Below are 27,463 nucleotides of genomic sequence, written 5' to 3'. Positions count from 1 at the left end.
TAACGCGGCGAAACGCGTCTCGTCCCTGAGGGTTCTGCTGTCGAAGAAAACAAAGTTTAATAACATTTTTTTCCATTTTTATTCATGGCTATTGACGTGAAGTAACCGCGGCTGTAAAAATCGACAATGCCGACCTTCCACCCCTTCACGCAAAACATATAAATACGGGATCCAATAAGAAAATTATTCCGTTCGGTGAATAAAAACAAAATTGGAAAAATGAAATTGGTGGTACTAAGGAAGAGGGATGGAGGAAAAGATAGATCTGCGGCGTACATCACCCCTTTTTATAGTCGAGTCACAACGCTATTTGGATACGACCACATTACATATGAAGTGGCAATGGCCACGTCCTTCCTCGATATGTAAGGAAGGCGAAGGACGACCGAGGAATGGGAATGAGGGCCGATCAATGCGGAACTCGGACAGGGCAAGGGTTAACGCCGAAACCGTTGAGCCTGACAGGACTTTGATGAATTGCTCTTTTAACTAGAATTATTTTCATAACAAACGTCCGGTATTTCAGAGGCCATTGATTAACTCCTAAATTTCAATTATTTAGTGCCGTTCTAATTAACGGAGCCGGACGGGGCTCTAAATTTAGGAATAATGGCATCAATGATTTATTTCGTTTTTAAATGCGACTGCAGTTTGTTACAAATTTGGCAAGTCTGACGGAATGCGGCTTAATTTATATTTCATCGATTATGCTGAATGTGGGACGCCACTACGTCAAACACTGTGTTATTTGCAGTTTTTCTCAAGAGGTCGACGCATGATAAGCTCTGTCCCTTTGGAAAACCACTTTTCATAAATCTAGATAAATACAAAAATGGGTCGGCTGTGACATAATGCCCAGATTTGTGCTCACGTTTTCTTCATATATCACATTTCTTCTATTGGTTCTATACACACATTATTATCAAGACCTTAATCCAAATTAATAGTATCTCGAGCACATTCTTACTAAGTTCAAAGTATTCATTAAAAAATAATTCATCGTTATAAATTCTTAACTACATACTACAAGGAGTTTACGGTTTCTCACAATCAGAATAAATTATTGTATATTTACTGAAGATAACCCTCTTTTAAGTGTATGCACCTGTCATAAAGTAATTCAAGATTTTCAAAAAATATTGTTCGCGATGGTCTATAAAACACTTTTCCCGTCATTTATTATACACTTCACACTGCGAATATCACATAGTTTACCTTATGCAGCTGGCTTGATTCCGAAATTTAACATGTCTAAAATATTTTGACAGGTATTACAATGAACCTGTCATTCGTAATAAATGTCAATGGTGTTAACAAATTCGGATCGTAGGATTATTGCTGTACAAAACCGACCGCAAAGTGTCTTTGGAACGCTCGTGTCATTGCCGTACTTGGCTAACGACTCGTGCGTCAACATTCTCCCTCGTCTAAAATGCGTCACTTCCCAGACTGGTTATATAAACATATTTGTAGTCACGTTTTCGAATCGTTCTGTTTATGACAGCAATTGACAGGGTTTTTTAATTGAAAAGTAGAGATAAATCATGGTGTTTTTAACAGATAAATATTCTGAGCAGATAAAAATCTACCTGGCAGCGTTAAGACAACCAGTACCAGTATTTTTAATTGATTACAAATACAGGGTCATTATAAATGATTGTAGTCGAAGCAAGCCATCCCCATGTTCTGAAATGTTTGCCGCTTTATACAAACATGGCGTGGACTGTCAATAATGTTAATTGTGTGAACGGTGTGTATTCATTCATTCCCATAATTTTGATCATTTTCATATGGAGCGGCAACCTAAAATTTTACATTGAGTTTTTACGCCAGCTTGGACTACAATAATTTATAATGACCCTGTTTTAAAAATAATGCATTTTTTAACACTGTTAACTATATTTGCTTTGTAACTACGTTTTAATGGAGTAAATTAAAATAAATAATCACTGAATGATGGCCTTGGAAGTATTGTAAAATTTGAAATTCAGCAAGATAGGTCACATGATGCGTCATCAGTCATCGGCTGATCGCCACTCATTGGCAATTGAGTCTTACTTCAGAGAACAGAAAATCCGATATTATTTATTATTTTATTATTTCTTTATTTATTTATATCCGCACTGTATTATTTCAATGTTTGGTTACAGAATTGTATAAATTGTGAGCAAGGTGTCTTTCGAAGAACATGTGTCGAAGTGTGTTAAAAATCAAAAATCTCACCACCTAGCGTTTGCTGATGATTTGGTAATAGTGGCAAAGAGTGAGAGAGAAATGAAAGAAATGATGAGGAGCCTGGGAAAGTATGTGAGGAGAAAAAGGGTGGAAGTGAATGTTGAGAAGACGAAAATGATGGTGTTCCATAAGAGAAAGAGGAAGAGTGAAGAGAATGAGTGGAAATGGGAAAGAAGGTAAATAGAACAAATAAACGAGTTCAAATACTTGGGTTACACATTCAACGAAAGAGCCACAGATAAGGTACATCAGACACATCAGAGAGTGAGGAAAACAAACAAGGTAGTGAGATGTGTGTGGGGAATGGGAGAGAAAAATTGGGGAGGTGAGTTCAGGAGGAGAATGATGATGTTTGAGAGCAGGATAGAGAGTGTATTGATGTATGGGGCAAATATCTGGGGATGGAAAGAACAAGAGGAGGTAGAGAGAGTGCAAGAAAAATATTTGAGATAGGTGCTAGGAGTGGACAGAGAAACGCCTGTGACGAAAGAGTGCAATTGGAGTAGGCTGAGAGTGGAAGCGGGAAAGAGAGCGACAAAGTTTGAGAACAAAATGAATGGAAGGGAAGAGTGTCGGATACTGACGGAATGCAGGAAAGAAAACAAAAAGAATACGGAAAAGGAGAGAGACAAATACGACTAGAGGAACGGGTATGCCAGTGAAGAAGTGGAAAGATTGAGTGGAAAAGGAAGATGAATGAGTGTAGAGCTGAGGGAAAGGGACAAAGACACAGCCAAGAATCCAGATGCAACAGGGAGTATGAGAGGTGTATGATAGAGGAAATTCTAGTGTTCCTGAGGAGAGAGCGTGCAAAGGAGAATAAAATGATATCGAGATTCAGATGTGGGAATGAAATGAGAGAAAACAGGTATTGGACGGAAGGAGAGAAAATAAGGTGCAGAATGTGCTATGAGGAGAGAGAGAGAGAGAGAGAGAGAGACTCGAGCACATCTGGAATGAATGTAGCGAAATGAGGGTGAGAGAGAGGGAAAGGAACGGGAAGAAATACTGAATGAGGACAAAAGGGAGATAAGACGGATGAAAGAGATTTGGAAGAGGAGGGAAATGATAGAGAAGGAGAGGGGTAGGGGATAATAAAGTAAAAGGGTTATTTTTGGAATTTTTTGGAATTATTGAATATATTTATTAACAACTTAAGTACATAACATTTTTGGTTTACAATAAAAAAAATTCCGGTAATAATGCGGAATCTGGAAAAGTGCCCCGAATGCTTGTAGCGTTTCCACGTTGAATAGCAAGGGAAATCCTCTCGAAAATGAATTTCTTTGATTTTGAATCGCCTGACTCCGCAATAAGTCGGTTTCCGATGACATTTAAATCGATGGCTTCTTTGCACCAAAAGCCTTAAGGTGTCAAAGGCTAAACCTTTAAATATGTAATTTGACGAAATAATTGAACTATATTTGCTATGTTTGCGTTTGCAAGACATTTCAGCGGCAAAACCTGAAACTTCAGAAGTTTTCAAAACGTAACTGTCTGCAAGTGTATCTACAATAGTAACGTCCCAAACTAAAGGTTGACCTTTAATCCATGGTACTAAAGTCATCCATCTGTAAATATAAAGGTGGCCTTACACCAAAACAACAATTGGCACAACATGTAGCACGCAACATTTTTTAGTCATTTTGCCATTTTTACCAAAAAATATTCCATGCTAGATGTTGCCAATTGTTGCCTTGGTGTAAGGCCGCCTTTAAATCAAAAGTATCTTTTGTAAAAAAAACACAACTATATCGAATTTAAGAATGTCAATGTCCTTGCAGCAACTCACACATGTACAAAATTTGGTTACTTGTCAGTGGCACTATTACAAATTTAGGCCATCCAATACTACTTTAGGATGTCCGTTTTTGCTTTTTCGTTACTAAGGATTTTTACTGCAACCACAGTTTTAAAGAAACAACACTCTGTGTATTACTGAAACCCCTACCAAAATACGTTCAGTATTTTGTTAATTAGAGGTGCTCGAGTGACACATTTTGCCATTTATATGTTTACTGTAGCTTGTTAGAGAAGTTTTAGCAATAAAAATTAGAGCAATTACATACAAAATTAATGCAATAAAGTTCTAGTTTCAAGAATATCTCGCTCAAAATTGTCATTCTTGTGCAACTGAATAATTATGTCGAGATATTAATATCCCTGGTACACAACGACTCTACGATTTGTTTTATTTCATTAGCAAAATTTCATATTTTGAAGATGTGCCACATTTTCCTGAAATTTCGTAATTCTAAGAGTAATGTATTTTACTGCAGAATGCAACATACTACATTCTTTGACTGCACCCAAATTCACTAACTTTCTGACAACCTCCATCTTCCCGTCTGTTTCGCTCAATCTTTCGATACGCCAACTTCCTCGCAACAAGACAAATATTCGAGAAACCGTCGACATGTAAAAATATTTCATCCCATTTGCTACCAGAGCATGTTTATGGCAGGCCGTGATTGACTTAATAAACGAGTGTTTTTTGGTCTGTCAGGAGCTGGGAGAGCTTTCCAGATCTGGACGGATTCTCGACCAAATCTCGTTCAATACGGCGAAACCCAGATTTAAATCATGTTTAAGCTCGCATGCAAATCTCCTTTACAAGATAACGTGGACCTGGCCGACTTCCGCAGTCATTCTTCATTCTCACTCAAGCACACACACACACACACCAGCGTGGAATCAGTGTCGGACTGCGGCGGTACACAATTCCGCCACCCAACTTCGGTAATTCCTTCAGGAGCACATTTCATGAAGAAAATACACTCTCTAGGCCATTTAAACGATGTAAATCACGCGCTTATTTTTGCTCTAATGCTCCGCTTTTGGTGCACCTTTTTTACTTCGGCGAGCTTGGCGGGAGCTAGACTGCGTCAAACATCCTTAAGAACATTATCTGATTACGGAAATTTATCAAGGATTTATTTATAAACTCGAAGAAACAAAACAAACATTTTCTTAACCGCTAGATATGGTTCCATAAAATCAATTCCATCAATGATCATAGTAATAAATTTTGATTTATTTGAGAAAATATGTAGAAAGAAAAATTACTGAATTATTTATTTATGTATCATTAAAAAGATTTGTATCAAGTAATGGAGTAGCGATGGCAATGGACGCAGTTCCATCGGCCACCCATCCAAACATTAACTGCAACTACAACTGCTTAATTATAATAATTATTATTTTATCTAGTTCCAATTATTTTATTGGACCAAATAAATTGTTGACATATAATAATTAAACTTTCAACATATCTGCTGACATTCTTAAACAATTGTATGTAGAACAAGATAAAACAAATTTGAAAATGTTAATTTTCGTTCTTTTGTTTTTGTTATGCAGAATGCGTAAACCGTGGTGCTTTTTTCCCCCATTCCTTAGTTTCAGCTGGAACTTTAATTAAAACCGCCACTAGCTGTCCGGATTATTGATTAAGTGCTTTAATAATTTTCCCTAGTTCTATAGAAAGAACCATCCTGCTGCAAACTTCGCATTATTATTAAACATCAGTTTTTCCAAAACTAGACTACACTAACCGCTAATTAAATTTGCAGCGATCACAATAGCCACCACTAAAACTACCAAAACCTGTGCGATATTATTAATTAACGAAGACAACAAAATGAGTCTACGTTAAAAGATCAACGCGGTTTAAATTAGGGGTTTTCATTAGCACTGTTCAATTTGTCTTTCGATGATGCGACTGCATCAAACTCTGCAAGTATGGAATTAATTTAATATTGGAGTTTGGCAATGAGTTACACTAAATGCTTCATCAAGAAGAGATGAGACCGAGTTATTTATCTTATTTAGCGACGACGTGTATTATCTGTTATTGCACAACTTGCATTCTGCATTACCTGCCTCATCCATCTCTCTATTTAAATGAAGATTGGTGGGTGCGGTGGATGTTGCAAAGAACAGAACATTTTTACTTCCAGAGGATTTTGTTAAGCCTGCAAATTACTCAAAAGTTAATATGTGATAAAATGGAACCCCAGTCTTTAGTTCTTAGGTCAACAGTCTATGCGGAATCTATACTGGGAAACTATAAAGTACATAATGCAGAAAAAGTAAAAGAGAAATAATTGTTTGGAGCGGATATGAGTATGTAAGTGATTTTAAATTAAAAAAAATGTATAGAAAAAAAATTGTTTACAGGATACTTTACTTTAGAAATACATAAATTTGTACAGAAATAATTCCCACAGAGAAATTTACTTCAGCTGTAAGAATATACGACCTAAGTGGAAAACAGTATCATTATTCTTCACATGTTTTTCAAAAAAGTACGGAGAAAGCTAGATAAACAATAATATTTAATAAACTAATTAACGACAAGGAATTGTCATAGTAGTCTTCCAAGAAAAATTAAGATTGGAACCGACTTAAAAAGAAACTATTTGGAGTGATATGGCTTGGATGATTTTTTAAATTTTATTAAAATACAGAAGATAACAAGTCGATTTGTACAAACATCTCTTTGACTGTTTTAAGTAGTAATAATAGTAATAATATTCCCTAAAATTATACACATGAATTTAGCTGTTAAATGCAATTTATTAAAGAATACACAACCACATTATAGTTATAAACCAGAAAGTTACAAATTATATTTTGATCGAAGGTACTCCCGCAAAATTGCCGTGCCGCCAGGTGGTGGAGGGAAATAATATATCTTTTTTTGCATATCGTAATGAAAGTGGCACTTTTTTACACGCAGAATCGTAGTGAAAGTAGCACTTTTTTACACGTAAAATCGTAGTGAAAGTACTACTTTTTTGCATAATTTTATTCCATCTCCTTGGAGATGATTGTCAAAGCATGCCAATTTTTGTTTGTAATTTTTCATTATCCTTTTAGACTAAATTTCTCAAGTTTTTTCGATATGCAAAAAATAATGTGTACAACACGTTATGAAAGTCCCTTTTTTCACTTACATATTTGCTTGATCTACAAATTCGTGAAAAAAAGTATGACTTTCATAACTAGTTGTACAAATAACTATTTCCCACGAGTCAATTACAGCAAAAAATTTACGTAAGATAGGTAAATGAACAAAGTGAATTAAATAATCTGAAGATAAACTTAGATGTAACAAAGAATATTTAAATTTATTTTCTGACCATTCAAAACCTTGTCGAGGCATTTAACAAAATCCCTAAACGATATTTTAGAAAAACTTGTTGATTTAAAATTATAAGTAATAAGCAATAAAGATTAAAATTGTAATTTATTTTATATCAAAACACTAAAAAATGCTGTTTCGGAATGGAAATTCTGTGTGTTATGGAAATCAATAGGAATATTTTAACCAGGAACAGAACTCACCAATTTTTCATTATATCAGCCCTGTGGCATATTTTTTCACATTTTAGCAGTTTGTTTGACAGATCTTGGTATTGCTAAAGACATCAACGAGATTAAATTAATTTCACCCAATTCTTGGTGGGAGAAAGTGTGTTTGCAAACGCAGTTTAAACCTGCCTGCTGGGGTATTGGCCGTTGCTTGATTTTTTTCATACGAAATTGTAAATTTTCTAGTTTTCTTTGGTGACATAATTGTGAAGTAGTTGTACCAACTCTGAATTAACGGCCATGACAATTTTGTATTGTAGTATGTAATGTTTAGTCGTGCATCATTTTGTACAGTGGTCGTCTCCTATATTCAAGTACTTTTCCTCCAGCTATGCAAAATATGCTGTAGTTACAAATTATAGTGGTTTATTTAATGAGTTCGTGTGTAAATTGAGCTTTTTTTGGCATGAGTGGGCCAGTTTAAAACGCGAGTGAAACGAGTTTTTTTTACACACGAACGAGTTAAATACAAGGTTTTTTTGTTCGACGAACACCTTAAAGGCTCCAAATTCCTTAAAATCTTTCAAATTAGCTTGACGTTTCATTTTGACAAGTTATGACATTTATCAAAATCCGTTCACATAGGATAAAATTCTCAAATTCTGACAGTGTCGAACAAAAAATAGTTATTTATTTAACGAGTTCGTGTGTAATTTCGTTTCACTCGAGTTTTAAACTGGTCCACTCATGCCAAAAAAAGCCCAAATTACACAAGAACGAGTTGAATACAACGTTTTTTTGTTCGACGAGCCCCTTAAAGGCTCCAAATCGCTAAAAATCGTTAAAATTAGCTTGACGTTTCGTTTTGACAAGTTGTCAAATTTATCAAAATCCGTTCACACAGGAGAAAATTCTCAAATTCTGACAGTGTCGATCAAAAAAAAAAATTGCGCACGTTTGCACAATTCTGAGTTAATTAAAATTGAGTTAAGTTATAATTGAACACGTTTCAAATGCCCTCAAGAAGTTTAATTCCGTTACCGACCCTAACTGCGATTATAAATGCTATCTATCTCTGATACAATTTAACAAAATCCCAAAATGACAATGAGGGAACATTTATTATAAGGTGAGAATATTTCTTAAAGGAATATTCTGATCGAAAATATGATGTTTTAGGTTTTTGCTGTCAGTCTTTGGTGTACCATTTCAACCATTTCAACAAAATAAAATTGCAATCAAGTTTGTTATAATAAGCAATGAGGTACGTACTACATCTGCGAAAAAAAGTTCCAAAAAAGATAAGCGAATAAATTTTCATCATTAATCATCATTAATCATTATAATAAGTGTGCCTACATCCTGTACCAAATTTAAAAAATAAATTGAAAATCCAGAGAATGGGAACATCTTCAGAATTAATTGTACAGTATGTCCCCCGGATTGAGTTCACAAGAGGAAAAACATTTTTATTTTACGCAAACAGTCCAGAGGAATACATTTTTTTGCTTCATTTGAAACTCCCATTTGCGTTATGAAAATCTCAGTATTAATATACTGCATTCTTAAATTAACATGTTCTGTTAAAATTGGGACTTCTAATTAATTTTTATGTTATAAATTTTATTACAGTTGGCCTTGGATTTTGGTAAACAAGGTATTACTGTTAAAAATAATTTCAAATTGTTGTTTTTAGAACATAATTTATTTAATCCAGTGTTGGATCGGTTTGCGTCAGATAAATACAAAATCTAACGAAAAATTTCTCAACCCTTATGTATCACGCATGGGTGTGCAGAAGCTTATAAAAACGTTACTTAAAACTGGATCAGTGACTAATTTACAAAAAAAAATTATAGTGCAGACCTGTCTAATAGTGCTGAAGACAGCGCATAAGGAACGCTGTAGCAATTTCGATGTAGGGTTGAATTATGTGCAGAAAACGGTGGAGAATTAATAAAATACTTTCACATTCAATAATAGTTTGATTTTTTCAAAAAAAAAGTAAAACATTTTTTCTGCATTTTCTTTTATTTTAAAGTTAAGTCTTCCTCTGTGTTGAAGAAGACTTTTTAATAACAGAAATGGGGATTTCAAATGAAGCAAAAAATGTTATTCCTTCGAAGTTTTTGTTTTTTCTTGTCACAATAAATCAGAAAACGAGTCAGTCACTTGGTGAAACAGATATAGGAGCTATTTTAATAAAGAGTTTCGAGAAAGTCTCGTTTAATATTTTTCACACCCTATCCTTTCAATGAGAATTTTTTTTCAAACCAGTAAAAGTTCGTCAATTTTGGGAATTTTCCAAAATAGTTTCTAGAGATACATTTTCGAAACTCTATTCTTCAAGAAAAAGCTGTCAGAGTCGTGTTTGAACTCCACCACCAAATCTAAACACACATTTTACATTTTAACTCCCAAAGGAAGACATCTTCGAAGTTTACTTCAGTTCCATTAGCGAATACAATATTCGTATTGATTTCCATAGCACTCAATATAAAATAATTCTGGTTTATACGGTTGGGCGTAATAAATTTTTACGATGTGTACCTACTGTTTCTTGTTTAACGGAAGGAGTTTGAGTATCGTGGAAGACGATTAATGATTATTATAGGAAAGTGAATAAATCTTGGAGTAGGCGTCTTGATTATCGACCAATTAGAACATGATTGGTTGTCATTAAAAAGTGCTTAAATATTTTTGGTTCATATCAATTATTTGGCAGATGTGTGCAATAATAATAAAAATCTTGACAGTTCAATTTATTATTGACAATTTTGTTGAGAATGGCATTAATCAAGCAAGAAAAATTTTTAATTTATGACAACACCAAGACATTTTAAAACCACATTGGCGAAAAGAATTGGTCGCGATTGTGCATTTTAAAACCAATAAATTTGTCTGTGTTATTAAAGCACTCATTTTTAATAATTAACAAACACTGAGCCCTTCTCACGGAGAGGTAATTAAATCTTTAATGCAGAATTTGCGGAAGACTAAAGCAACCTAATGGTAACTTAATTTTTGTATTTTAACCTGCAATAAAAGCGAGCCGGCCTTCCTCCTAAGACGCGAGAACCGTTTAAGTTCCCACCCTTCACTTAATTAATATTTTAAAACGGCCATTTATCTTCGTAATTAATGATTCCTAAATTAATATCTAATTACTCAGAACGGCCCTCTTTACAAAAACTTAAAAATTTTATCAATAGGCTCCCTCGGTGTCGCAAAATTATTGCGGCGGTCGATTACGCCGAACCTATCGACGGCAGGATCGACGCAGGACTAAACCTGCGAAGGATAAATCGTTCGAATTTCGTTCTTAACAGTGGAACATGTGTATGGAGCAAGCCGCGATATTTATGGGGAATTACGCAAAAGGTAATTAATCACCGGCGGAACATTTTAAATAATGTCAGAGAGAAATGATTCGGAATCATATTTTCATTTTTCCGAACAAGGTCGTCCATCTTTCTCAGGCAACGTTCAGCCATTCGGTGTGTAATTCTGATAAATAGCCCCAGATTAAATATAAACATTGTGTTTTGTATTGTGTAACGCCGGTCGGCACCCTTATCGTCGTAGCGCTTCTTTCACCCCTTTTGCAAAAGTTCCACGACTATTTATAAATTGGGGCTTCATTTGAAACAGCTTTAAATATTAAATTACGGGGATTAGGTCTCAATTTATCTGGATTTCGCCTTGGCAATAATGTTGCGTGAAATATTGGCCAACTTCAAGTCGGCCGTTTTATGAATATTTCATAATTTTAATAAAAATTTTATTCCGGCAATTATACACTTTCCTAAAATATATTAAGGGTATGCAATATACATTGTTCCTGTCAAGTCGGACACAAACCTACTTGAAAGCGGCGACCGGATTTATGGGTCCTAACACCGGAAAAATACAAACGGGTCATATGCGTGGGAGTTAGGTGAAACCGAGCAAGAGTCTTTTTTATAGTCAACAGAGAATTCGAAATGTTCAAATTTTTAGCATTATTTATTATTTGATGGCGAACAGTCTGGTGTAAAAATAACCACCGTAGAAATGTAACAAATATTTTAGGTCCTTTCAAACAGTTTCAATCAACTGAGGTGCACGATCGAATTCATTTATCCCGATTGACTGGAAATACATAGAACAATAACAACGTTATTAAAAACAAAAATTATAATTATGTACATATATATTATTATTATTATTATTATTAATTTCATGCTCAACAGGAAAATCCCAATTAAAGAGCACGTATAATTCGACCTATACAAATTAAATATCCGACAAATCCAACGATTTTAACACTTCAATGCTACAGGAGAACAGATCAACAAGATCACCGACAGAGTTGGAAATATTGAGCATGTTGTTCAAAGGAGAAAATTGAAGAAAATCCGTTCTTGGAGTTGATAAATAGAATAAGTTTTTACTACGAGTACTAATAGAATGCTTACCAACACAAAAATTAATCTGACTGAGCAGAGAACAGCAGTCAATCAAGTTATGAAGTATTTTGTACAAGAACAATAAATTCATTAATTTATTGCGTTCAGATAAAGTTTTAAACGAGAAACGTTCTAATAAAATGGTCTGTGAATATCCAATAGGAGGATAGCGTCCATCCTCTCTGAAACACAAGTATTTTAAGAATCTACGCTGCAAATGTTCAATACTAGCAATGTGAACAGCATGATGAGGAAACCAAACAATCGACGCATATTCAAGTTTACTTCTGACAAATGATTGAAATAAGTGTATTAATGTGGAGATATTAGAGAAATCTCTGGTATTCCTAATAATATAGCCATAGGTCTTCCAGGAATTTTTTATAACAGAGTTGATGTGGCCTGTAAAAGACAGCGTATTATCAAACAGCACTCCCAAGTCAGAAACCAATTGAGGTCTCTCCAAAACAGCACCATCAATATTATAATCAAATTCAATCTTTTGTTTTTTATTACTAAGAGTCATTACAACACATTTGGTTATATTTAACTGAAGGCTATTTCGTATGCACCAAGTGGAGATTAAATCAATATTATCCTGCAACCTGACACAATCACCAAATTCTTTAATAGACGTAAAAATCTTCATATCATCTGCGTACAGCAAACAGGATACTGAAAGATCCTCAATTATGTCATTAATAAAAATATTGAAGAGGAGCGGTCCCAACACAGATCCTTGAGGCACACCAGAGGAGCAATCAAAAACATTAGAACGGTGTCCATGAACACTAACAAACTGTTTACGACCACTCAGGTAAGAATACAAAAAATTTACAAAGTTAGAAGAGCAACCCAATGTCTCCAGCTTTCTGACAAGGATTTCATGGTCCAGCCTATCAAAAGCTTTTGAAAAACCAGTATATATCACATCAGTTTGGAAGCCCAGATCCATTGAATTAGCTACATACTGTGTGAAAGTACATACATTGGATATCGTTGACCTACCTCTCACAAAGCCATGTTGTGACTCTGAGATATAACTTTTAAAATGAAAAGACAAGGTATCTGATATTATGAATCCAAATACTTTAGATCTTGTCCTCTTATAACTAGTGAATTAAGAAATGCACTTACACAAAAGCGTTTCAGCAAGTTCTTCTGATTGATGACAAAACTTACGTAGTTCATCATTTTGTACTTTAAAAAATCTTAAATAACTGCGTTTTGTACATAAATTCAAAAATCAAAAATTTTTCTAATAAATCTTGAGTGGCGTAGAGAGTTTATGAATGTGAAAATGTCTCAGAAACATCTAGATTTTAAAATCTAATAGCTGAAATTTACTTAAAGGAATGCTTGCAGAAGTGTTGCTTCCTTTTATATTTATCATCACTAAAAAGACGGAATTTATTTTTAGTTATATAAAATAGTGAGCGGTAATGAGAAATTCTTCAAGTGCTTCATATAAGACAAAAAAATATCCACACTTTTAAACCTACTTGCAAAAAAATTTTAAAAAATATTGCCTTATTTGCAACAAAATAGTTTTATTCAGTTGCTACTTACGAGTAGATTACTTTGTAGCTTATTTTCGAATTTTGTAATGAGTTTAATTTTTCCCCTTTATTTTCTGGACATGTTTGTTAATTATTATACTACCTTCTTAAAGGATAGATAATCTCCAGTACATCTACTTTAAATAAATGTGTTAATTCAGTATGTCCGAAATGTTTACTCCTTACAATTAGACATAAATTATAATGGCAGGTAATCTAGGTAATTCTAATAAATGTTTGTTGTACATCTAGCTTATGATGGAATATCTCTCTAGGAAATATGCTCCCACTGTTGATAAACTTATGTCAACATGATATAAATTGGCATCAATTACCACTCTAAAGGTCAGATTAATTTATCTGAGCACTCAAGAAAGAAAGTAGAATGTAACGATTTGGTCAAAGCAGCAATTGTAACGACACTGTTAGTGATAATATTAATATAATACCGATATAAAAGAAGCACCCATAATGATATAAATGTTTTAACGTATTTATCAGTAAACGATATAAATTGTTCAAGATTAAAAATGTTAGCAGTTAGTACTGTGGAATAAGAATAAAAATAAAATTCATATTTTCTTGGAAATTGTTCTTGCTTTTTGTTTATTCTTCATTACTTTACCATAAAATTTACTCATTTATAAATTACTAGCTTCTGCCAACGGCTTCGCTCAAATTTTGTGGTTCATAAGCTCTTCATTAATAGTTCGGCGTCAAAAACCAATCCCAAGCCACATCTAGTTCCTATCTTTCCGAATTTGACTCAAGCAGTACAGTCTAGGCAAATTAGACCTATATCATGCACATCGTTCGTGCCAGATTGATCCATCATCGAAAATATCTGTTGCTCTTGCTTCTACAAAAAAAAAAGATACAAAATTTTGAAAGTAAAACTTACTACAAAAAAATTACAGTGTTTTCGGTAGGAGCGACAATTGCGCTGCGAATGGCGCGGAAACTTAATCTCCTGTATCGATTTGTACGATTCTTCATTTTTCTAACGTCACGTCTGAAAATTGCTCTTCCCTCACTCAATTTAAAGAAGAAAGTAGAGATTTGCATCGTAAGTGATGAAAGTAAACTATTTTATTATTACCCAATAGTTCCCAATTTAGTGAATAGATGGCACTTGCCCAAGTGTCAATCAAGGTTGGTTTCCATTTAAAGCAATAGTCTGAATTTTTTCCCCCCGAAAAAGTTACTCGTGACGTCACAGTTTACTAAACTTTTACTACAGAGTCTGTCGATCATGCTTAGGCGTTCCTTCGCTAGAATAAATCCCAAAAAGCCACCCAATAAACTCCACGGAGCTTATAAACCTTAGGTTCTACTCGAACACCCAAAATTTCTGGGTTGATTTTACGTCACGAGTTACTTTCCCCCCCGCCCCGCAATTTTCAACGAGGCAACCTATTATACAAATTAGTCAGTTCTACCAACCTTGGTGTCAATCGAATTAATAGCGATTTATTTTCATTCTTTTGAAATTTTCAACATCCAAATTGGAGAAATGACGTCTTGTAAACCAAATTTTATTATTATCATTATATTATTAGAATGCTCCTCAAAAAGGACAATGTTTTTTGGATGAGTTTGAAGCACTAGTGCGCGAAATCTACTTTCGCGGTTAACTGTTGCGTTTGCGAAATGTCATTTTGAAGTTAGTGAGTTCAAAAAATTGTTTGTAATACAGGTGCGAAAGGGCCATTGCAAAACTTTCACGAGCGATAGCAGTTCCTGCTCGTTTTGCAATAATTCCTTTCCATACTTGTGTAACAATAATTGTAATTAAATTAAATTGAGTTAATTATGGAAAAATGAGAGATGCAAAGAGAATTGGTTCTGCAGCACATTGTCTCATTTAAATCAACAACTGTGACATTTGCGTGGCGGCAACAAATCCAATAATTGAATTCTTGAAACACTCATCATGTCATGTGTTTTAAAATAAAGTACAGGGTGTATCTGCAATACGTGTGTTAATTTTAACCGATGCAACATTTTGCAAAATTCGCTTGTGTGTTAACTACTCTCTATTTTTTGTAACCATGGGAATTTTAATTTTAATTATTTACCTAATAACAATGTAACTTTTTGACAAGGCTCCGTTTCTATAACAACAGAAAATTTTTGCCGTTACCCATAGGCGGATATACACTTTGATGACTAATTTATTCCAAATTTTAAATCAATTTGTAATGCTTTTTCATAGAAATGTTATAGAGAAAAGTTTCATTAATTGGCGAGTTCTTTCTTCGGTTAAAATTAACACACGTATTTCAGATACACCCTGTATAGTGCGCACATTCATTTTACTCTATGTAAAAAACAAAAAAATCTGCCATTAATACACTGAAGTTACTTGTGATTAATGGCAAGTATGACAGTATTCTATTCGGTACCACAATGCAACAGAGCGGCAAAAATCAAGTACTATTCCGGACACGGAATCTTGGCCAACATTTTTTAGACATTTCTGAAAAAAAAAAGTAAACCAATCATTAGTGTAATTAATAAATGACAATTATTAAAAATCACTTTGAAGTTTTTCTTGTGACATCAAAAAAGCAGGGACATGGCATTATCGCGTCAAAAGTTGGGTTATATTCAATAAAGGCGAGTTCACACATATTTGTCAGTTAAATGTCACTTGTGCCCAAGATTCCATGATCGCAATTGTACATTCCAATTTCACAAGATACTTGATTTATTTTCGTTCATAAACACTCTCTATATAGAAGCGTTCAGTTACTCCAAAGGAACCATGTAAAAGCTAAGAAACTAAAGACTCTTAATTGGTCTGTGTTGTCTTTTCGTTTATCCTTTGTTGAATATGTGTAAGTAGACAAGCTATATAACGCTTTTCCAGCCACTTTGTAAATCTACACAACTTATCCTTGTCTCGTCAGATATACAATATCTAACCCACAAGTTATCACACTGTAGTTACTAAAATTTAGAAAGATTTTCAAAGTAATGTTGCTAGTACTTAGTTTCTTCATCGTAGTCAGTTAAAGTTCTAAATATTTCTACATATAGCTAAAAATAATTCAGGATAAATAAATCTTAAAAATTATCAAATCATTCAAATCGTCTTTTCATAATACCTTTATATTTATTTTTAAGTTGGGAGTCATTTCTCGTGACTATATATTAGAGAAAATTACAGTATCTATTACGTTTTTTATCTGATTAGGATTACATTAGCGTTATTAATTATTACATTATGTATGTGCAAATAATTTGTAATAAAATGTAAACATTAAGAAATCTAACAGAAACCCTGATCATCACAACTTTCCTAGATTTACTCGTGTTTTGGGCTCTTTATAGCACCCTTTGGAGTGTTTTCGTCTATTATGACTATGAAGCCAGAAACAACAGGAAGAACCACCTTAATACAGGGTATTTTCGAAATTGAGGCGTTCCTTGTAACAGGAGATACTACACATTATTCTTAAGAATTTTAGCCTAAATTTTCTTAGTAAAATATAGATAATTGATAATTGATTGTATATTTTTATTGTTTTCTAAAATTTTGAGTCCGGTCCTGTCTGTTTCTCCGCTGTACTAGATTAATAACTGACGTGGCCCAGGATGGTGTCTTTCTGGAAATCGCTCTGCGTACTCCCTGGACGCCGCAGTTGCATTCTGATAACGTGATAACATTGCCTATACATTAGCAACATATCTGTGAGCTTATTATTTTCGTAATGATAAAACCATTCCGACTAATTAGATGACAACTCTGACAGTATTTCTGATTAACGTCCATGCTCATTTGATTTTTTTTTTGTCAATTCTAATTTTTTAAATTTGTGCAGGACCGGTTTAAAAATTTTCAAAAAAATTAACTTATTGTATCTTCATTCATTGCACTAAGGTAATTTTGGCTAAAACTCTTTAGAACAACGCATACTATCACATGTTAAAAGGAACGCCTCAACGTCGAAAACACCCTGTATATTAAAATTAAAATATAATTTATGTATCATATAATCAGTCTTCAACGATACTAATTATATCAAAAGGGGTAGTAAAAAGACATCAGAGCAATGATAAATGAAAAAGATTTTGGTCCATTTCTAAAGCAACGATATTTCGGAAATTTGAGAGCTAAAATGTTTCTTCAAATTGCGTCTATTTATGGAGTTAAATGTTCTTCATTATTTATTCATTGTCTTCTCTTATCAAATAGAAACTCGTGATATGAATAATAATCTACGATATGACTCGTGAAACCGGAGCAGTACATTCAACTCTTCCAACAGACTCGTTGAATCTTTCGCTCAGTTGTTACATTATAACAGGCGTTTAATTGAAAAGTTCATCGAATTGGCTTTGACTTTATTTTTTAGGAGACAACAACATCGTAAATCAAGTTGGTTAGACAAAGATAGTTACAAAGATCAAGGCCAATTCGATGAACTTTTCAATTGAACACATGTTAGTTGGTGATTACACTCAGCACTGTCTGTTTTAAAAAATATATTCTTTATTCATTGGAGAATACATTAGTACATTAGTTATTTTATTTCCTAATCGAAGAAGTCGCAGTTTGTTAAAGGGAACGTTAAGAGCAACAGCGAATTTATTAAGAAGTACACATTAATCGATACTCTCATGTCGACATCCTGTTTATAAAATGTCGCCGTTATTAAATCCCGCAAGAAAAATTGCCCCATCACGTTTTTCCGGGCTAACAAACTTGATTCGTTCAATTAGCGTCAACGGTCAGGAATCTCCGGAGTCCTTGTGCCGAAATTAATTGGACATTTCTTTCTTATTGCAGTTCCGCCGGAACAGCCTACCATCCTGGACAAGTGGGGCCGTCAACTGAACGGGACAGTGGGGCCACACGAGGAAGGGGACGATATCACCCTGACTTGTCGGACAGTCGGGGGCCATCCCCAACCGGTGGTGCGCTGGTTGGTCAACGCCGAGATGGTCGACGATCAGTACGAACATAACGCCGGAGACGTCATTGAAAATAGACTGGTAAAGACTTCAATTTCGAGGAAGGATCTGGACGCTATCTTCACGTGTCAGGCTGTCAACACTATCCTAACGGAACCTAAAGTGACCTCCGTCGTCCTGGATTTGCTACGTGAGTTTTCCTTCATTTACATTTAAAGCTGCTGTCGTCGCCGTTGCAGCATTGCCGCAACCAATTTATCAGAGATTTCGAATTTCGATCTGTCGATGCACCAATCGATGCAAATCTGCTAACAAACGACACCGCTTCTGATCCTGCATACTTTTACATATTTTATCATGTTTCTAAGACGGACTAAATCGCACTGGGAGCAATTCGAATTTATTTTAATACGAAAAGTATCTTTGCCAATTACAATAGGAAATAATCTTTTGCATTAATCATCAAGGAATTAATGTTAAAGCATAATAAATATTTACGCATTCTGGACAACAATGTGAAAAATAATAAATTTGTACGTCTTGTAAGAAGACGAAACTTACACTTCAGTGTACCATAAAAAGTAACTAAATAAATTATCGAACCGAACCCTCCAAGGATCCAGGGACCCTCGTTATCCAAGAATTCAGGAATTTCTGGACTGCTCGAACTTCCCAATTTTTCCAGAATCCTCGGTTATTTCGAAATCCTTGGATTCTCTCATGTCTTTTGATTCTTTCGATATTTTAGAATTCTATCGATTCCTTCGAGATTCGAGATTCTTCAGATTCCTCCAAATTCTTCAAACTCTTCAGATTCTAGTGATTCTCCAAAATTGCTAGATTGTTTAGATGCCGCGGATTCCCCAAACTCACTGAATTCTTCCTATTCTTCCGATTTTTTCGATTCTTCCGATTCTTCAGATCTTCCAAATTTTTCAAATGCTTCAGATTCTTCAGTTCTTGAGATTCTCCAAATTTTCCAAATTTCCCGTATTCTTCAGATTTTTAGAATCTTTCTTCATATTCTTTCTTCAGTTTCTTTCTTCAGATTCTTTCTGCAGATTATTTCTTCAGATTCTTTGTGCAGATTATTTCTTCAGATTTCTTCTTCAGATTCCTTCTTGTGATTCTTTCTTCAGATTCCTCCTTCAGATTCCTTCTTCAGATTCTTTCTCCGGATTCTTTCTTCAGATTCTTTCTCCAGATTTTTTCTTCAGATTCCTTCTTCAGATTCCTTCTTCAGATTCTTTCTTCGGATTCTTTCTCCAGATTCTTTCTACGGCTTCTTTCTTCAGATTCTTTCCCCAGATTATTTCTTCAAATTCTTTCTTCAGATTCTTTCTCCAGATTATTTCTTCAGTTTCCTTCTTCAGATTCCTTCCTCAAATTCCTTCTTCTGATTCTTTCTTCGGATTCTTTTTTCAGATTCTTTCTTTAGAATCTTTCTTCAGATTCTTTCTTCAGTTTCTTTCTCCAGATTATTTCTGCTGATTTTTTCTTTAGATACCTTCTTCAGATTCTTTCTGCAGATTATTTTTTCAGATTTCTTCTTCAGATTCCTTCTTCAGGTTCCTTCTTCAGATTCTTTCTTCGGATTCTTTCTTCAAATTCGTCCTTGAGATTATTTCTTTAGAGTCTTTCTTCAGTTTCTTTCTCCAGATTTTTTTTGCAGATTATTTCTTCAGATTCCTTCTTCAGATTCTTTCGCCATATTCTTTATTCAGATTATTTCTTCAGATTCCTTCTTCAGATTCTTTCTCGGGATTCTTTCCTCAAATTCTTTCTTTAGATACTTTCTTCAGATTCTTTCTTTAGATTCATTAATATCCATAACAATGTTAATTAAAATCTTAAAAGTTATTTTAAATGGTAGGACGATACAGAAATTCCGTTCATCAGTCATCAAGAAAAATACTTTTTGATATTTTAGTCTTTCAACGCTTCATAAATCGTCGAAATCTCGATAAACTGTTTGCCACTTTGTGAAAAACCAAAACAAAAAAAATAATTAACTTTATCGCCTCTTTTGCGCGTCCTCTCGGCTTTCATTTCGCAATCAGTCTACCCTCCTTACCGTAAAAGAATAAAAATTCAATTAACTCGTGTCACCATGCTCTCAATTCTTCGTCGGGGATCGATTGAAGTGTTTTCTGCCCTTTCTATTGACAAATCTTTATCTCTGTCTCTGGCAGAAAAATTATTGTGATTTGTCATGTCAAAAGACCGATAAATCCGGCTTAATGCTGGAATAAAAAAACATCTGTCGATCTGGAGATCTTATTGGTTTTGTTTCTGTTGCAGTTAAGCCTCTGACTGCCAAGATCCTGAAGATGGTGACTCCTCTCGTGGCCGACAAGAGATACGAGGTGACCTGCGAGTCTGCAGGATCGCGTCCTCCAGCTGTTATCACCTGGTACAAGGGGAAACGTCCGCTTCGCAGGACGAAGGTAATAACAGTTCTTTTCGTTCCGTGACTTATCTCAGAACGTGCCAATTTATGCTTTGACTGGATTATTTTTTTTTGCGGTGCTCAAAGAACTTTCGCCAATATTTATGAAGCTCAGATCCGTGGATTCTAATGTCGGCCCATTAAGTATGCAACGTTTTATTTCAAGGAAGTTCGGCTTCTTCGTGTAATTTATTATTAAATGTTGCGGGCATGAAAGAAATTATTTCATCGTTCTTCAAGTTGATTTATGTTGGAGGTCAGTCATTGTGTCTATAGATAACAATCTCTTTCTGCTGAAAAGAGAATTAATTGGAAAAACTAACAAGCTTTGCCAGACGCTGGAATAAAATTGAAAATGAGTTTATTTCTGTTTTCGGCTCCCTTTGTGTGAGCACTTGAATACGTTTTCATGCTGGTAATTAAATCTGAGGGGCGTTTGATTTGAGGTATGCTTATTTGGTATCTACACTCTGTACTCATTATTTTCAACCAAAATATTTTGATTTTGTTGATAATAGGATTTTTCAAATCTAGTTGTATATAAAAAAACAACGAAACTAAAATAATAGTAGATTGTGTGTTAGGATTAAGTTAAAAAAAAAAAAAAAATTTGATTCCGAATGACACATATCTACTATTTTTTCTCCAAGCAAGTAAAGGACCTATATCATGAAAAGCATGAAACTCATAGGTTCATTTAAAATTTTAAAGCGAGCGTTTTATTGAAATATTCGTGTAACCAAAGAGACAATTGTGGCTTTTGTTTTATTTACTAGTTTTCTTCAAATCAACGAAGTGTGAAACAATCAGTTGCAAGTAAATATTTTTAAGCCTAGGATTAAAAGTAATTTTAATCCTAGGAGGTAAAACTTAGTAACATGTAACTTCTTTTTACAGTTACAAAAACATCCACTTTACTGACAGAAAAGTGTATTAGAAGTAATCTCTTTTAAGACGGCTGGAGAAAAATATTTTTTTATTATACCTGCATCAGAATCGCCGTTTTAAGCACGCCTGAGCGTGCGAAAACAGGCGATTCAAGCACGCCGAGCTTTAAGGGTTGCTTAGGTAACAACAAATTCACCTACATTTTCAACAATGATAAATAGACACTTATAGAAAATAGCAACGAAACAACAACAATTGACCATTTCTATATCAACGATTAATGACACAGATTTCTTTGGTTACTTCGGAAAAGTTATTTCAATTTACTTTATTTGTTATCATTTTGAGATTGTAGTGCAGGTATAATAAAAATAGCGTATGATACACGTTTATAAGGGCCTTTAAAGCACTTGCGACGTTAAAAGCACTCCGCTACGCGTCGTGCTCTTAAACTTGTCGCGCGTGCTTTAAAGGCTTCCTTATAAACTTGTATCATAATATACTATTATTTTATATATTTTTCTACATAGAACTCTTGGTTTGGTTTACTGTTTTTACGAATAATCTCCAGATGTGAATAATTAAAACATTTAATTTCAAATATAGCAATTTAAGGTGATAAGACTGATAAAGCGATAAATTTTTAAAACAGAACTTACATCGTTGTACTGTCACTGTCTGACTATCAACAGTGAGAACAATACAAACAGAACAACAAGGGACATAGAGTAAACATATGTGCACCATTTACAAAGGCCTATTGTTTAACTCGAAATCATATAGGTAACATAAATTGTATATAATATGATTGATTATATTTCGGTTTCTTCCAAATGACATAATCTTGAAATAATTGTGAAGACAATAATGTGAAACTTAGACTAATCAGTAAAGAGCAAAGTGTTTTCATTTTGCAAAGATGAAAGCAAATTTATGTAAGAAAGAACAGAGAGAAATAATTGAAACACTAGATACATACTACTAATTCGATAATGTAGGTACTGACCTAAAAAAAGACAATATTAGGGAAAAGCACTCAAAGATGTACAGGAATAACAAAATACAGAGTTCATAATAATTTTTTTTTACAATTAGCACAATTGAAAAAGTATTTTGTACAAAATTTCACAGAAAGGGAAAGATGAGTTCTTCCCATATGATATGAGATTAAAGAAGTAAATTTGTTGTTGAAGATTTTCCATAACACCGCTTCCAGTTCATTCGGAAAAGCAAAATTTCAAAATTGATACACTTTTGTGGAATGAACTGTACCATTTAGTACCTAAATAATACAGGTCTTTATAAATAATTGTCTCATCCAGCTTTATATGTAAGTATTTAGAATAAATTCGACAAATTCAGAATGTCTCATTTTCAGGTTAGGTTGTTGGCAAAATCCTACCCTCACAAATTTTGCTTAGCTCTAAAATCGGACATATTTGCAATTTGTATTGAAAAATACAGATTTTTGGGGTATATTCACTGTGATAAAACGAATATAACGAAAACTGGATTGGAAAGCCCGAGTAAAACGCCATTAATATCAGAAGTGACAGTTTATAAATTAAAATTGGTTATCTGTTTCAAAAAGGCGGCACAGTAATAATATTTTTTTCCAAAGCTCGCTTGTCCCGACAATCATTTATAGATACCCTGTATATTATGGATATTTTTCAATTGTAGGAGATTCTAATGAAAGCTAAAGTAATTTGAAAATTTTATTAAAACTTTGAAATATTTGCAAAGCTATCATCAGGCTATAAATGATATCTTAATGAGGGTGAAATTTAATCTCAACGTACAGGAAAATTTGTATATCAGATTCCCAATTTGGAAAGTTAGCTATGATCATAGGGTTTCTTAAATATTGTCTTTACAAATTTTATGAAAGATTTAAATTACTGGGTAATTTATTGAATAATTTTCCAAACTCTTGTTAAATATTTATGTTTTTCAAGAGGAGTTTTGAATACGACTGATGGCAGCAAAACGTAATTTCAGAAAATTTTAAGAACGATTTTGAAGAAAACAAAATGATCACAAAGAAAAGTCAAGAGGTGGCTAGGAAAACTAAATTTTTGAAAATTTGGGGTCTAACTTAATAAACGTCACGTGTCAGTTATGTTAACAAAAAAAAAAATGGTCATAGGGTTTCGACAAAACCTCGCGTATTATCTTTGTAGGTACGATTGAAGTTACGCCGCAGATTTTCAGAACCCTTATTTTTCGTAGCCACCCATCTCTTTTTCTGTTGATCACGTTATTTTGGCATAATGGGAAGCCATGGAAATTTTGCATTTAATTTGGTAGTGAAGTTGTCTGTTGAATTAGATTATGTTTTTCTAAATTTGAAGTTATATAAATAGCGTCAATGTCAATGTTATGTTCATTTTGATAGGTCCGCACAAATTCAAAAACTTAAAATGAGACATCTGTCAAATGTCAATGTGTTAGTTAATAATCTTTCGTTGATAATTGTTGTTTATGCAAGATGGGCATGAAACACTACTTTTTTTACAACCTAATATATTTTTATTTTATACATAGGAGCAGCATATAAAAAATGCTTTTTTTTACAACCATCAAAAAAACGTGACATTTATACATCGTTACCAAGTCGCAAAGTATGTCATTTTTGATAATGAAAAAATTATTTATATTATATTTTAGCATCCAAGGAAAATTTTACAAAAATTTTAAAATGCGGTTGTAGAAAAAATAGTGTTTGTATTTCGTGCGAAAGATGATTGTTTTGTTGGCGCATTCGAATGAGTTTGAAGTCTCAACCTGACGGTCTCGACCAAAAACTCAGTCTCATGCTCCAACAAAAAACAATCATTTTGTTCACTTAATACAAAAATAACTATTTTAAGCGCCCTTAATGAAAGTGGTAATTTTATGTTTTCGAAAGCGATCGAAAAATAACTCTTTTTCGGACGCTCAATCGTGGCGACTCTGCTGGTCTGCCTGTCACCATAAATTATGTAAATGAGTTATTGTATTGCAAATAGTAAATTTCTAGTTTTGTTGGCAAGCTGATAACAAATAAATACTACAAAAAGATTGTTAATATGTATTAATAATAGTATACCTATTATTTTATTAAATTTTGTATGGCGAAGCTGAAAGCTTATGTGCCGAACGAAGTGAGGCAAATAATTCAGCTAAGCCATAAAAAATTATTTTTACCCCGAATAAAATATACTATTTTATCTTCAAACGCAATAAAACCATAAAATGAACACCATTAGGACACAATTTTAGTGATTTAAATTATTAATAAATTAATAAAGTGTTTTTTTTTCAAAACCCAGTTTTAAATAATTGTATGTTCACAATAAATATTAATAAATGATTTCGCTGAACTCTTTGATTTTTGTAGTTTATGTGATTTGGGACATAAAATAGTCAATTTTGCTATTTTATGTGTTTAATCACATAAAATGACCTTGTCATTTGAGTGACACAATTTGTCACTTTTATGACGTTTGAAGATAAATTTATTTATTTGAAAATACAAACTAAATTTTTAATTTTTCCAATGATATCTTTTGGTTTGTAGTTCATGCCAAAAAGTGCCTTTTGTCTTTGCGTGTTTTAAGCCTCGGCTACGCCTCAGCCAGACGAAAAAGATGCACTTTTTGGCCTTGGTACACAAATAACTATTGTTTTATTACCATCTACATCAACAAAAATATATGACTCCTGTTGGTCATCACATCGGTCTTGTTGAATTATCAATATTTCTTGTTTCTAGATTCCATCTCATTTTTCAAAGGTGGTTGACGCATGGCTATAAATTCTGTAAATTTAATTTTTACATTTCCCTTTTAATTATTATACATGCCTTCGGACTCATTTAAATTCAGTGATGTGGTTGTAAAATTACTATTCTCATTTCACTTTTAAGCAGGTAAATGTTAAACGAAATGTAATTTAGAATAAATGTGTAAAATTATAAAAGTGGTTGTTATTTTCTATGTTTTTGCATTGAGTTGAAAATATTGCTAGAGACAATATAAACTGGAAACTAAATTACCTGATACATTGGGGTAGTTGCCGAACGTTAAAATAATCCCGGTATATCCCGAAAGCTATTTAGATACCTCTAATGCAGTTCGTTCGAATTGAACCGTTCCGCTGTATTAAACATTTGCCCCATTTGCATACAAAAAGCGTCATTTAATATCTGATCTCATTTGTATCTTTATTAAAAACGTTAAAGCAAAAGAAAAATTCTACCATTGAACGTTGTTAAGCGGAGCGAGAAATAACTTTTTTAACGGAAACGCCAATGTTTTGATCGCTACTAAAATCGCTTTGCTGCCAACTTTCGTTACAGCTGCCGGCGTAATGAACAATATCCGATTCTTTTATCATTTAGCCAATTCCGAATACTTTGTACAAATTGTGTGCATTTTCCTACGAAATATTGAGTGGAAATGAACGCCGAGAGGGAATGAAAAATTTTCACATGTCCTCGGCGCTGTCAGCGTAATATAATCGGCGTCATTTTTTTTTAAGGGAACTGAGAGATTCATTTTACACACACATATCTGGATGGGCCTTTTGTGTTTTTAATTAAATTTGAGTTGTGTCCGCATAAATCAAGCCTTTGAAACAATTATTATGAAATACTGCTTTGGCAAAACTCTAATGTCGTCAGGAGTGAGCGCACACGTAAATGTCAACCGTTTATTTCGCACTGCCAGTCTTTGTTGCGGCATCCTTGAGTTCTGCGAGGACGAGTTCTGGGTTTCAGGATTCGTTCCTTAATGGCGTTCTAAGAAGCACCTTTGATTTTAAGTGGTTGTGCGCAGCGATTTGTCTCACTGTAACGAACTTAATGGCAAAAATTGTTTCAGTTACCTCGTTTCTCAACCAACCTCTTAATTCTCACTGCAACAAATTACCCTTTGTTGTTATAATGGCAATAAATAATATTTAAAATCAGAAAACATTAGTTCTTTAACTAATACACATTTATATTGGATGATTCAAAATGATTGTGGATAAGTATGGCAACTATGTACGAAAATGTATGTGGCAACTCTGTAGGTAGGATAGAGCTGACATTTCTTTGACAGTTCATAGTCGCGCAATTTTGAAAATTGTCAAGTGAATGTGCAATGGGATAAAAAAATCAAATACACGCTTATGAAATGTCATACAAATATTAACTGTACCCCATTCACACAGTTGCCACATACATTTTCGTACATAGTTGCCATACTTATCCCCAATTATTTTGAATCACCCAATACAAAAACGTTAACGGGTATATGTACTGTTCATTTTGTTTTGCAGGAAATGTTTATTAATTTAGCAAAATTGCGATATTAGATATTTCTTTTACCTATATATTTGTTTAGAAGGTCACCTGACTATGATTTATATTATTTATTTATTTTTATTTATTGTAACACGCCAAGAAAAAACACCGGGGCGCATTCAGAAGAGTCCCGATGCAGGGCCTTCTCACATGATGTCACCCGTTTCGTTGAATAATAAATTATAATCCCTGGCAATGCACCGAGGCCTACCTAGAATGTTCGACAGAACGTAACTTGATATCCAACTACTACTCTAAAAACATTTTCTGCTTTTATTTTTATTTTGTCGGAATCTCTGAAATATATTTTGTTATA

At 33.7% G+C, this 27,463-nt stretch overlaps 1 protein-coding gene across 1 annotated transcript in view; it reads left to right on the top strand.

Annotated features, from left to right (window-relative positions):
• LOC138122789 (neural cell adhesion molecule 2-like) overlaps positions 1-27,463 on the top strand; it is a 233,298-nt gene that overhangs the window by 124,549 nt on the left and 81,286 nt on the right. The window contains exons 4-5 of the mRNA XM_069037083.1: positions 18,354-18,668; positions 20,780-20,925. Coding sequence (XP_068893184.1) covers positions 18,354-18,668; positions 20,780-20,925 — 461 coding nt within the window. The remainder of the gene's footprint in view (positions 1-18,353; positions 18,669-20,779; positions 20,926-27,463) is intronic.

This window comes from Tenebrio molitor, chromosome 2 (genome assembly GCF_963966145.1).
Source record: "Tenebrio molitor chromosome 2, icTenMoli1.1, whole genome shotgun sequence".
NCBI lineage: Eukaryota > Metazoa > Arthropoda > Insecta > Coleoptera > Tenebrionidae > Tenebrio > Tenebrio molitor.
The sequence above is the reverse complement of the archived record's forward strand: the minus strand, read 5'-3'. Positions and strand labels throughout refer to the sequence as shown.